Source organism: Egretta garzetta, unplaced genomic scaffold (genome assembly GCF_000687185.1).
Source record: "Egretta garzetta isolate BGI_Z169 unplaced genomic scaffold, ASM68718v1 scaffold330, whole genome shotgun sequence".
Lineage (NCBI taxonomy): Eukaryota > Metazoa > Chordata > Aves > Pelecaniformes > Ardeidae > Egretta > Egretta garzetta.
Window position 1 is genome coordinate 76,344 of NW_009258275.1, and position 13,085 is coordinate 89,428.

Sequence of the window (13,085 nt, forward strand, 5' to 3'; positions counted from 1 at the left end):
TTTGTTCTTACCTCTTTCAGGTTTCTGTACAGTAGATCGTTATTCTTCTCCAGAAATCCTGAAGGAAAAAAAAAAGGTTTAATTCTTTTGGAGGCTACACATCATAAGCAAAAAATCTGGACATTTATATCCTCAAAATTCTCACTGCATCCACACTTAAGACTTCCAAGTAAGGGTACCTTCCAAGGGCAGATATTTTGGAATTCATCTTCCTGTCATCACCTACCACGTTGGCTTAAAAGCCCAGGTAACTTCTAGACGGGCGCTTTGCTCACACTCACCAACGGCACAGTAGGTGACTTCTCCTGCGTAGTGAAGGAGGCGGAAGTCCACCCAGTCGATGGATTTCCGTGTTTTCTGGTCTGCGAGCTTGCGACTGCAGGGGAAAGAAAAAAAAAACCCAACAAGAGAAAAAGCAGCAAACAGATTTCCTCAGCTTGTAGAGTCACCTCTGCAAAAAGCAGCGTAAGACAGCTGGAAATCTAAAGTTTGTCCTTATCGACGTGGCTCTGAGTATACAGGTATGGCCCGTAATCAAATTATCATAGAATCATAGAATATTTTGGGTCTATCTGCCCATTCTGAACAGCCAGCAGCAGAGAGCGGGAGCCACCTACCACAAACTCCTCAGGAGAGCTGCGACCTACCCGTCGCCATTTGGCAACGATTACTCTTTCCAGACGTATCAAGATTTCTTCCCATAATGTTAATTTAAATTACATTCTCATTGCCTACGTGAGGAAAAGATCACCAGCTTCCTCAACGTCAAAGTAAAACTGGGGCTGGGGAACGAATTGTTTAAGATATTTTGCCCTCGAGCAAGAACCCAAATACAAAGGAGGAATCCAAATGTTCAAGAATAGCAGGGAAATTTTAGAAAGCAAGGGCTCCTGGGTGGGAAAGGAAAAAAAAGAGCAACTTAACAGTTTAATTTTCAGCTTTGTAAGCAGTCACTAAGAGCAGAGTTGTGTGTCACAACAGCACATTAGTACATCAAAGTTCCCTTCCAAGAGTATCGCCAAGTACAGAGCCCGTTTAAGCAGCCCTAGCACTTCTATTTAAAGCCTTTAATCAGGCAGAACAGTATTAAGGCACATTGTGGTGACAAGGAAGTTGGCTACAAATTTTCCACTTGGCTGCGATGAACTTCAGAGATGTAGAAACGGTGACAATTCAGCAGCACGGCTCTGAATTGATGACTTGTCACAGGCTTTCGGTAGGGGAAGGCTTCTGCTGGGAACTGCCAGAACAGCCCAGTGCCAACGCATTCATCTGCCACCAAAACCGAAAATACTACAAATTATTAACCAAAATGCCACTCATCGGGGAGATTTCAGCAGGAAAAAAAAAAGCAGGACCACGTTTCTTTCCTCTTCGTCCTCAAAGCTCATGCGTATCAAGGTGGACTTAAATACTTATGCACCCCCCACAGCCTAGGGCATTAGGCTCCTCTCCGCAACATCTTCAGCTTCCCCTGGAGTCAATGGGGGGACAAAGCCATCTATGGCCAAAGCCATCCAACCTTCATGGGCTAAAACATGGGCCAAAGCCTTCTAATCTTTAGTCCCTAATTTTAGCGCAGAATGAAACCGTACTCAAAGATCAGCATCACGCTCATGAAGAGACAGGAATCCCCACCACCACCTTCCCAGTACCCCAGTTCATACTCTACCAGCGTAGCACATGACAATGTTAGATAGTGGATGGGCTGCTTGATTTTCTTTGGTACAAAGCAAAAACTGTTCCCTTCCCAATACTCTGTTATGGGTAAGAGATGGGAAGAGTTTCCTCTGCGATAGGATACAGAGCGTAAATGCATACGTCACGAAGTGGGCATGATCTCCTACTTTCTCTTCCAGCTTTTCCAAGAAGCTCAAATCAGTCGCTTCACCGGGTCGCAAGCATTCTTCATCCTGGGACAGCAGATACCAGATTAAACGCTGCTCTGGACAGGCTACTGCCTCCTCGCTAACATTGGGTACAACTTTGTTATGCAAAACCAAAGAGCTTGGTTACAACTTGAGCTCTATTTTATACAAGCAGTTACACACTTCAAATTTAGAGCTTCATTGTTCTGTTTTCGGTAGAACTGTCAAGATAAATCAAGTTAACTCAAATCTGGCTTTTTCTTCCAAATTTGGCAATGCCCTGCCTCATCCTTTATTACTTGTAGTTCATTTAAACAAAAACAGTGAGAAAGATGGCATCACTAGACACCAAAATCCAGGAGGACCTGAAGGACTCTTGGTCTGGATGAATCAGAGTTGGAGGGGGAGGACAAGCTTACAGAATACTTTTTTCTAACCCAAGAAACACAACTCCTCCTGCTCCCCCAGCTGTACGGGTAGAAAAGCCCTACTTGAAAGGGCAATCCGTTGCAATGTGAAGCTCCTGCTGAGCTTCAGCAGCACCTTCTCTGAATTACAATGTACTAATCCTCTGCCTCCTGTACCGAGGTGATAAAAATTCTCAGCTTTGTGGACGTGTCAGCGATGGCAGCAAGGGACAGCTCAACTTCAAGTTTGGCTACAAGTCTCTTACAGGAGTGTTAGACAATTTCTTACTAATTAGGGTTTGCATTCAAGAAAGTATCGTCACGGGAGTTAGCTTGTGTGCTCTGAACAAGCTCCTTGCTAAAGGCTCTGGAGGGAGCTGCCTTCAGCCTCTCCCATTTCTCCTGCCATCCCTAGGAAGGCACAAAGGGGATCTTCTCAGATCAGTATTTTAGGAGCAGTAACAACTCAAGGGCAAGGAAACAAGAGGAAGACCTACAGCTCAGGAGGAGGTAGGCAGCTCTCTGGTTTCTCTCCTAGCTGAGCCCTTCTGAAGCATCAGACATCAAGGCTAGCAAGTCATGTAAGCAGGCAGACAGGACAAATTGTCCTCTTTCATCGTTATGAGAGCCTGGATGTCTGCCTTAGGTGGCTACGGAGAAGCATTCCTGGTGTTCTGCAGTCTCCCTAAGGGTACTCGGAAGGAGCCTGGGTCCCATCCCTGTTCCTGGCTACAGCCAGCCAGGTTGCTGCAGGTAGCGTCCTTCTAGGTCTCAGTGTCTCCAGCCAAGCATGGGAAGAATGGCGTGGGTCTGCCTTCTCAAGTACTCAGAGTTGCTGTGGAAGCAGTGGACCGCCTTTAAAACACACAGCTCCCTAGTGAGCAGATCCTCTGGGCCTTTGTTTACAAGGTCTATTTGTTTACATTCTGAGTAACGCAGACCCGTCGCATAATTAGAGGAAAAAATATGATTAGGGACCATTGCAATAGGGCACAGGCATGCATTTTAATTGAAGTAGTACAAACTCTGTGCTTACCAGAATGGAGATTATTCCTTTGTGCTTCTGCTCAACCAGGTCACAGATGATCTTGTTGTTAAAATACGGAATTGGTTCCCACTGGAAAGAAAGGAGGGGGAAGGGAAGAGAAGTTTTAGAGGCAGGTCTTTTCCTTGCAGTTTCAAAGTTCTTTGTAACCAGGCTTCGATCCCAGTAAAGATCAGAGCTGTAAATTTGGACCAACCGAGCTGCTGGAGAAACGCTGACAGCACATTGAGCCATCACCCCACCCTCCAGTCCTCCTGCTTTCTGCAGCCCAGACCATCCTCTTGTCCTCTGTGTTAACGCACTCCATCTGGTGTCCTACACTGCTGGAGGTTCTCATTTCTACAGGGACATTGTCATTGCTGACCTTTTGAGTTTGGGGGAATGTCCTGCTCCTTTCTTAGATGGTGCAAATTCGGTCTAGGCTAAACTGCTCTGCAAAGAGGGTTACAGAATGAGACCCATGACTATCTTATCCTTCCCACATGAACAGTGCAAACAAAAAAACCAAAAAAAAAAAAAAAAAAGAAAAAAGCAGATTTCTTCACTAGTGATCAAAAGCATTCAGTGTAATGGCAGTTCAAAGAAAAAAGGGAGGGGGGAAAAATAATAAGTTACCTCAATTCCTTCCAGTTCATATTCCTCCTGCTCCGCTTTCAAGGTCATCTCAATCAACAGCTGCTGGAGCTTCTCGTTGCAGTAATTAATGCAGAACTGCTCAAAGCTTCGGAGTAGTTAAATGAGCATTAGTTTTTATTTATGGCATGAACAGTTTTACTTCTCCCACCACTACCTCCAGTTTTCCAGCTAGACAGCCCACTTCTGTACCAATCAAACCCATACATTCCTCCCACACCGTTGGTCCAATGGCTCAGATCCAGGCAAGCAGCCCAAGCCAAAGCTTTTACCAGGGGGTTTGGCCAACCCAGCACGCTCAGGTTTTGCAGTCCCCTGTAGCTTGCCTCGTTGGGATAAGCGTCCACACAAGAAGCCATGTAGGACTTCAGCGCATGCCCCACCAGCAGAAGGCATTGCCCCGTGCCTCCTCAGGAGCTGCTGTTACCTGTTTGTGTCCAGCACTTCGAAACCATAGATATCCAGCAGGCCAATAACTGTTTTCCGAGTTGAGTCCTGTTAAAGACACCACTGCTCTGTGATTGCTGCTGCAGCTGATGCTTCTTCCCTGCCTGTTTCATGTTGGTTTCTCCACCTAAATTTTAAACTTTCTCTTTGAGAGCTTTGTATACCAGAATCCCAGAATGGCAGGGGTTGGAAGGGCCCTCTGGAGCTCACCCAGTCCAACTCCCCTGCTCAAGCAGGGTCACCCAGAACAGGTTGCACAGGACATCGTCCAGGTGGGCTTTGAATACCTCCAGAGAAGGAGACACCACACCCTTGGGCAGCCTGGGCCAGGGCTCGGTCACCCTCAAAGTAAAGAAGTTCTTCTGCATGTTCAATTGAAACCTCTTATGCTTCAGTTTGTGCCCATTGCCCCTTGTCCTGGTGCTGGGCACCACTGAGAAGAGTCTGGCACATGCCAAAGGAGTAGCCACTTTAAAGCTGGTAACGAACTGCTAAATCTATTTAACAGACTTCCTTCCACACAGCTTTCCAGCTCAGTGCTATGGAATGCCCCTACATCAATTCCCAAGCACCCAAGATATTTGGAGATGAGCGCTGTAGGGTCTCACTGGAGAAACTCTGTTCAGTGTGTTAGGAGCTCTCAGTGCCTAGGAGGACACCAGCCAAGAAACCAACCTTGTTGGCTAGGGAGCCATTAATTTTGTTGACTAGCCAAGTGAAAGTTCGTCCGTAAATCGCCTTCGCCATTGCATCCCGGGCATAGAACGCCAGATCCACGTTCAAGGGGCTTAGGACCTAAAAATAAAGAAAGATATGCCGGAGATGATCACCGCCACAGACGATCAGAGCAAACTTCTGCAAAGCCAGTTAGTTCACATTTGTGGCGTGGGGAACCAGCCATGTCGCGCAGGGCTCAGCCTATCTGAACCGTGGCTGGCTACAGATTTATCTATCGTCAGCATCGTTTCAGTCCGGTGTACAGCCACACACCAGCGGGACGGCGATACTACACTTTGGAGAGCACTGATTTAGGTAAGTGGGGAGAAGTTTTCTGACTTCCTTTTAGTTTTATTCTATTAAACTTGGTACAAGATGCTCAAAGAACAGTTTTTCCCAGTGCTTTTCTTTGTTTATGCGGCCCAGTTTCCCAGGAAGCACTCCAGGGATGGAATAAAAGGAAATTATTGCCCTCAGACACAGGGCTGCCTGAAAGCCCCTGGTCCTGGCTTTTTAACCGTTCCCACCTCATTCAGCAGTAGAACTACAATAGTGGGAATAAGGTTTAGTTTAACGTCTCAGGCTGGAAGAAAGGAGAGAGGCAGCCAGACTGATGTGGTTTTACTGTAATGCTGCTCAGAACAGAGCTTGTCTGTCACCACCGCCAGTTGGGGGGGCTCTCATAGGACTAACCCGTACCTCTTCGGATCTGGCTTCAATCTTCCGATGGGTAAGAGCTTCCTGCAGAATGGACAAGTGCACGCCCAGGAGCTGCGCAAAAATAAATAGTTTGTGCTCAGAGTACGGCCAGCAGGAGGCTTCTTAAATAAGCAGCATGGTGTGATCTGTAGGGCCCAACCCCGCAGCCCATTCCCATTCATTCCAGGGGGATGCCAGCCTTGGTAGATCTGGGGCGTACTCGTCTCTGAGCAACGGTAAGTAAGGACGTTTGAGATGTGCTACAGAGAAATGGGGCCCTACAACTCAAGACAGTTGATAACAAAGAGCTGGGTGTTTATATAGCAATCCCTTGGCTTTTGGGAACAGATGTTTTCAACCTTAAGGGGAAAACACAGCAAGGTTAAGGCTTTCTTCATAGCACTTGCAACACTGACACCATCTCAGAAGAAGTACCTTTGAAATCCATTTGATCTGCGTACCATCGCGAATGATGGCATGTCCATTGCTATCTTCTTCAAACTGAATGTTCCCGAGGTGCAGCACACTAGCAATGATTCCAAGGAGGTGCTAAGAACAAGAGAGATACCATCGGAAAAGGGGTTCCCACAGCTCCAGGGGGTGGTACTAACCTTTGCCACACACGCTACTAAGCGGAATATTGGCTAGGCTGAAGGAGGCGAGTCCGAAAACCTGCTTCAGAGATCTGCTACCTCCAGTAGCCATCACGCTCTACCAAGTGATAGAGCTCTCTGCCCCCCTCGATCCCCCTCAAATGATGTCCTACCCCATCCGTAGCACCTCTCCCAAGCCAAACTGCTCCCATCGCTTTCAAGGAAAGAGAGCAGCGCACTCCTTACTTAAATTCCCTTTGGTAGGCTCAGTCCCTTTTAACACTCATACCTCTATGTCTTTTTCAGTAAAGTCAATGATAGAAAAAGCTTTGCGGACTATTTTCCAGTCATTCTTGTCATTAATAGAAAACACTTTGGCACATCGACCCTATATGGTAAAAGAAAGATGAATTAGTACAACTTATCGGCAGAGCAATGGTATTATCAGCAACAAACACAGCATATGACTGGGCATACTGCTTTCATTTCCAGTTCCCTCGGCCTGTATCGATGCCGTCTACAATTAGCTGGCAAGCTTATTTCACTCCTGCCAATCCTGAAAGGGGCTCGTTGGAGCAAATCTTTCAGCTTCTACTTAAAGCTTCAGATAATTTAAAGCATTGAGCTTGGGTAGCAGTTACCAAAAAATGGCTGAGTCTTGTGAAGAGCTTGAGCTTAGAGCCACCTTCTGTTCTTATGGTCATAGCCAATACCTTCTGCCCGAGCATTCTTCACTACCAGGGAAGAAAGGAAACAGCGCGCTACCACGATGCGAGCTGCGTACTGCATGACCATACCTATGGATCTCTATCATATGAAGTCCGCAAACCCCGCAAAACTCATTTTACACCAGGTCCTGACACAGGGGCGTTAGAAGAGATGCCTTTACACAAAGTATAACTCGCAGACTCTACTGTTCCGTTGCTCACGCCACTCTTCTCAATGAATCCAGAAGCGTCTTGACCATACCAGAGGGCCCAGGGTCATCGGAGGGTTTGGTGACATTTGCTAAGGGCGTTTACATTCTCACAGCAGCAGTACGGACGGGATAGCAGCAGTACGCCATTCGCACACCCAGAACAGGGGCAATACATAGTTATAAGAGACCTGGTGAAAGTGACTTTTTAAGATTCCGATGGCCTTGCTGTCAACTGGGACGTGTTGCCCAAAAGCTTGTTTCTGTCCCCCAACTCTACCAGCTGATCTGATGAGAGATATTATCCCTTATAAGCCACTTATCATGTGCATCCTTAGGCCATAACAGCTGGAAAAATTCCTGCTACAAAAGCACCCAGGGTAGAATGGTGCCTGACAACCCCAGAACAAATACGTTTGCAACCAACCTGCCTGCGAGTTTCGCTGTAACGCGACACACGGCTCTCAGCAGCGCCCTTCATAACCAGGGGAAGCTGCATTTGCAATCCCTACAATTCCAGATGTAAGATACAGAGAGAGGGACGAGCTCTCACCGACCTGGATGAGATACGTGTACTTTTGGGGGTTGCGCTCCAGCCCAAGCCAGCAGAGAAGATCCTTGTCTCCGCCCTCCAATAACTGGTAGAAAATATGGAAATTCCTTTCTCCGTGGTTTTGATGGACAACTCGGGATTTCTCAATTAGGTAACTGAGGATGTGCCCTCCCACTGGAGCTCCCTGGCAGAACAAAGCAGTCAGGTCAACACCAACAGGTATAAACAACAGCATCACAATGGCTGTTCCCCCACACCCAGGAGTAAGCGGCAGTGTCAGGAGAAGCCGGTTTCTGCTGTTACTTATCTGCCATCTTGTGTTTAAGAGTTAGTATCCCACCACAGCACAAGCTGTATCTAACGAGCCTGCTGCCCTTTTAGCGTAACTCCTTGTGCTTTACAACAATTTATATTGGGTTTCTACTGAGCGCTGGCAGCATTGCCAGTAACGTAGGAAGCTTGCAGGACTTATAATTAGTCACTTTACTTGCAAAATGCAATGCCTGTAAAAATAGGGTCAGACATCTGCAGCGTAAGTCTTAATAAATCCTGTGCTGCCTGGGAAGTGTCCCCAAGAGGTTCACTGATACAGCTTGTTTTAATAGCGGTCCATTAAGTTTGTTCTCACCTTAAAATCAAATTGAATATCCATGTATTTCCCAAATCTACTCGAGTTGTCATTACGCAGAGTTTTCGCGTTTCCAAATGCCTATGGATAAACAGATAGATTGAGTCACTTCCCATCTCCCCGAGAATCTGACATCCAGGGTAGGACAAAGCTCCAGAAATGAAGACTTGCTGCATCAGCCGAGTCCTACTGCTGAATTTAGGGGGATTAAAGAAATACAAACTCAGTGGACTTGGCAGTGTTAGGTTTATAGCTGGACTCAATACTCTTAAAGGTCTTTTCCAACCTAAACAATTCTATGATTTTAAATGGATATAATTCCCTAGCTTTAATGTGGAATTCTGTTCAACAAATTTTCGCTCGCTCTTGTACAATCTATAACTGAAGCCACAAAGAGCTGTTGTATGCTGTACAGTTTCCTGGTACTTCCAGGTTTCAGCTGTCCTCCACTATAAAACCCAGGTTTAAGTTTCTAAACATTAAGTGATATTAAGTCCCAAGCTTTCTTTCAGAGGTTGTGCTGCTGAGGGGCCAAATGTACGTTATTATTCACGTTAGCGTATGCAGGCGCAAAAATCACATAAACCAGGAGGCCATTCCTGGGTGCAGGTGTGTAGACTCGCATCAAAGTCTTGTGGAGCAAGGCCATCAACACCAACTCTTCTGCATTTTGTACCGTTATTTAGTTTTTACCTCCAGAACTGGATTGGAAAGCAGCAGACGGTCACGGACGATCTGCAGCTGCTCCGTAGTCGGACAGGTTACTGCGTAATATTGCAAGATCTTCTTGGATGCTTCGGTCTTCCCAGCTCCACTCTCCCCAGAGATGAGGATGAAATGGTTGTTGTACTCGCTGCACATCACTCGGTAGGCGTTGTCAGCTATGGCATATCTGAACAGGGATCACAAGAAGCATTCAGAGGAGAAGCATCCATTAGTAATGGCAACAGGAGGCAGAGGATCAAAGGTTTTTCAGAAGTACTAACTCCTTGTCTAACATTACAAGTATTGTACATGGTGGGAAAGCACAGCTCAAAACGCGAGTGACGCGAGGTCTCATAGTAGAAACCTTGTCTGTATTGGAGGGACAGACAGAGCTTATTCTTTTTCCCACTGTTGCTGTTGGACTTATACAGGGTGCATATATTCCTGGGGAATAGAGTTTATACACAGCAAGGACCTCCTCTTCCAAAGCAAAGGAGCCAGTTCTGATTCCAGTAATGGGAAGATCTCCACTTCTGCTGATAGAGACAGATACAGAGATGACCAGCAGTGGAGCCTTCACCGACATGCCACTTAAGGAAGGAAAAGAAAGAAGAAAAACCAACTTGGCAAGCCACCCAACAACTTCCGACCACCAAAAAAATTCCAGCTCAGAGTTTGGAAGTTCAGGTTTCTTCCCCTCTTGGGAAGTCCAGGCAGAGCCTGTGCATCAGCACCGTGCTAGTCCTGTGGTCACCTGCACTGGCACAGGGCCTCAGAGGAGAAGACAAGATGACCAGAGCATCTTGGACAACTGAGGGAACAGATGTTGACTTGCACATGGACGCCATCAGGCAGCAGTGTGACTAGACCATGCGTAGCAAGGAGGACGCACCGAGAACTAGCCTGGACAGTGGCCTTTAAGATAACTCTTCAGTTTCCCCAACATCACTCTGCAATCCTTTTGTTCCCCTTTTATTCTCACAGTCCGCTAGAAGACTGAACCAAATCCATTCTTGCCTACAGGAAGATAAGAACGTCTGCATTCCCCAGACCTAGCAACTGTGGGTACACATCCTTGTTGCTAGTACGCAGCGTTACAGAGCAAACCCAACTTATAAACATCAATCCTAAGGGTTCTACTTACAGATGTGGTGGCAGTTCAAAAAAGTTCACCCCTCGATAAAGCTGCATCTGTGTCACAGTGTAGATATCCAGCTCTTTGTAAGGGTTGACAGATACAAGAAGAGTACCAATGTATGTCTGCAGGGAGGAAAGGATGCACACAGGTGGGAAACCCTGTTCCACCACCGCAATGGCAGCTCCCAAAGAAGGAGTCAAGTACATCAGGACATTATACAAGAACAACTGGGAGAGATGGTACAGAGATTGTTATGAGAGAAGAAAAAACCCACAACACCCCCCCACACCCCCCCCATCCACAGGCATGACTATTTCAAACCAATACCAACTTCTTCACTCTTAACTGGGTAGGTTTTTGGAGTTGAACAGCGACAGCAAGCTTTGAACCTTCATTTTCATATACAAGGTCTTGATATCTCATGATGCTTATGGGATCTTTTTTTCCTACTTAAAGTTAACATAATAATTCATTTACCTTCCCAGTTCTGTTTCACAAAAGATCTCTGCAAAATGACCAATAATTAATGCTGTGAAGGAAAGCCAAGCGGGATGTCTACCCCACGGATAGCTGTTCAACAGAGCAAATCCCTGCTTGACCATGAAAGGCCATCAGATAACACATTTCAGGACACATTTTCCCTTATTTGTGTACATTTTCAGCAGATCAAAATGCCCTGTTCTACCTTCTTTGCAATTCTTTCCATCAGTGCTATATGAATATCAGCCCCCATTTGACAAAGGGCATATTTAGACACTCTTTGCCACTGCTGTCAGGCCATGTATAACCTTGGGGCAGCTGAGAAAACGGACAGAGCTGAAGTCATCTTAATTTGCACTGTGAAGTACCCAGCACTTCTCGTACAAGTCAGACGATACCACACTCGGCGCTGCCTTGCCTTCAAAGTGAGCAAGGGAATCGGAAAGTGAAACGCTATCTACTGCATATTGTTTGGATCTTTGCAAGGCAACTCAGAGCAGACTGGGACTATTATTTTCATTAGCTAAAGTAGACCGACTGCTACCGGGCGATCGCTCTGCTGGGTACTACAAACACCTAGCAATGTGTCTCAGAGCACAGTGAAACCAAAGCTGGGAGAGTATTCTCTGTATCGATGGCACCTGCTGCCCCTGCAGTTTTAGTCTGCATCCCATCTAGATGGGCAACAATTTATATATACACATATATATACACACATATGTATGTGCCACACGTGGAGACATTTCACCTGCTCTAGGCTATGTGAATCCACACCACCAGCACTTACATAGATGAGGTTCTCCTGGTATCGCTTGCGAAGGTTGTTCAGGAAAGCAGTCTCACTGGTGTGGGAGTCCAGAAGCACAAAGTCCTGCACCCCAACTCTGTCCCGGGCTATCAGAGCCCCTTCCATGTTGGCGTCAGCGTTATCTTCCACTTCTTCTTTCTGCAACACAAAGGTTGTATGAAACAGATTTAGGAGAGAGCAGATAGGGACCCTAAGGGTTGGCTAAGTCCCTCCTCGTACCCCAGGGCCAAATCACCCTTGCACAGGTAATGCCAAAAGATTATTATCCAAGCTGTTATTAACACCTTCCCCAAAGACGGCAATTTCATACCACGAGAGTTTGCACTCCGATTTCTTTACAGTCAGGATGTTGAGACTCATTCCTGTGATCTGAGAGGAAGACCAAGGTTTCCAGGCAGCCCTCACTAACACAGCAGTTGGTGGAGACAAACCTAGCTCCGAGCGTGCACTGACGGCCTGGGACTCCCCATTAACTCAGTGGAGACAAAGCAGTTGCAAGCACAAAGTTAACTGTGGAAGTTACCAGACAACCTACAAGTTTCTACCACCACCTGCAGCTACTTTATCCAGCTACAACTGCAGAAACGGAGAATCCCCAGAAAAGGCTGCATTTGACTTGACCTTTGGGGAAAAAAAAAAATTTAATTCTACAGTACTACTCTGCACAAGATTGCTTCGTTACTCCTAGTGCCTTCCGCGAGCAGACCAAAGTCAGCTCTCGGGGCTGGGCAGCAGATGTCTCCACAGGCCAGCGAAAGACCCAGGTAGGGAGCGGCCAGGCCACTGAGCTGATAAAACTCAAACAGCGATTTTGAGAAACAGCTAAACCTTTACTCTCGCACACACCGCCCCGTTCTGAAGAGGCTGAAAGAGGCAAAAAGGACGTCCCTGACAAAACCCAATTCTTTTGCACACAGTTTCCCATTCTTGGTTGTGGAAGTTGACCTTACACTGAAAATACTCACTGCTGAGGACCAAGCTCTTGTTTCCCAGGCTATAAGAATAAATTATACGCTTTTTATTTAATTAAATCAAGCTGATAATTTCATGCTAGCTAATAGAATACAGAATATCCCATTTGTCTACAGTAATAACTGGGCCATAGCGGTGCTTTCAGGGTTTCTTTCTTTTTTGTTAAAGACACCAGGATTACACAGTGGAGAGAAAAATTCCTACCCTGACGCATAAAATGCTCCCCTTATGACAAAAATGAAGTTAATCCATTTGAAGCAGCTTACCTTTCCAGGTTCCCGGGCTTTGCAAGTTAGGGGCGAGACGCCGGGCGAGCAGCCGCCAGCGGAAGGCGCGTGGCAGCTCCCCGGGCTCAGGGATGCGCACGCAAGCCCAGCACCTTTGCTGTTCTCCAAGCACCCTTCGTGACATTGGCTTTTTACATTTTGCTGCTCCACCGCTCAAGAAGATTACGCGTAAGATTTTGGACAAGCGTT

At 46.5% G+C, this 13,085-nt stretch overlaps 1 protein-coding gene across 1 annotated transcript in view; it reads right to left on the minus strand.

The window, feature by feature from the left end:
• The window catches only part of MYO1H (myosin IH), a 22,085-nt gene extending 10,316 nt beyond the window's left edge, over window positions 1-11,769 (minus strand). Inside the window, exons 1-15 of the mRNA XM_035891605.1 lie at window positions 11,617-11,769; window positions 10,356-10,471; window positions 9,200-9,398; window positions 8,507-8,587; window positions 7,883-8,062; window positions 6,699-6,797; window positions 6,252-6,365; window positions 5,817-5,888; window positions 5,076-5,195; window positions 4,381-4,448; window positions 3,936-4,041; window positions 3,312-3,392; window positions 1,822-1,913; window positions 282-376; window positions 12-58 (exon numbers count right to left, since the gene is read on the minus strand). Coding sequence (XP_035747498.1) covers window positions 12-58; window positions 282-376; window positions 1,822-1,913; window positions 3,312-3,392; window positions 3,936-4,041; window positions 4,381-4,448; window positions 5,076-5,195; window positions 5,817-5,888; window positions 6,252-6,365; window positions 6,699-6,797; window positions 7,883-8,062; window positions 8,507-8,587; window positions 9,200-9,398; window positions 10,356-10,471; window positions 11,617-11,742 — 1,596 coding nt within the window. The 5' untranslated portion in view covers window positions 11,743-11,769. The remainder of the gene's footprint in view (window positions 1-11; window positions 59-281; window positions 377-1,821; window positions 1,914-3,311; window positions 3,393-3,935; window positions 4,042-4,380; window positions 4,449-5,075; window positions 5,196-5,816; window positions 5,889-6,251; window positions 6,366-6,698; window positions 6,798-7,882; window positions 8,063-8,506; window positions 8,588-9,199; window positions 9,399-10,355; window positions 10,472-11,616) is intronic.
• Between the last annotated feature and the right edge of the window lie 1,316 nt (window positions 11,770-13,085).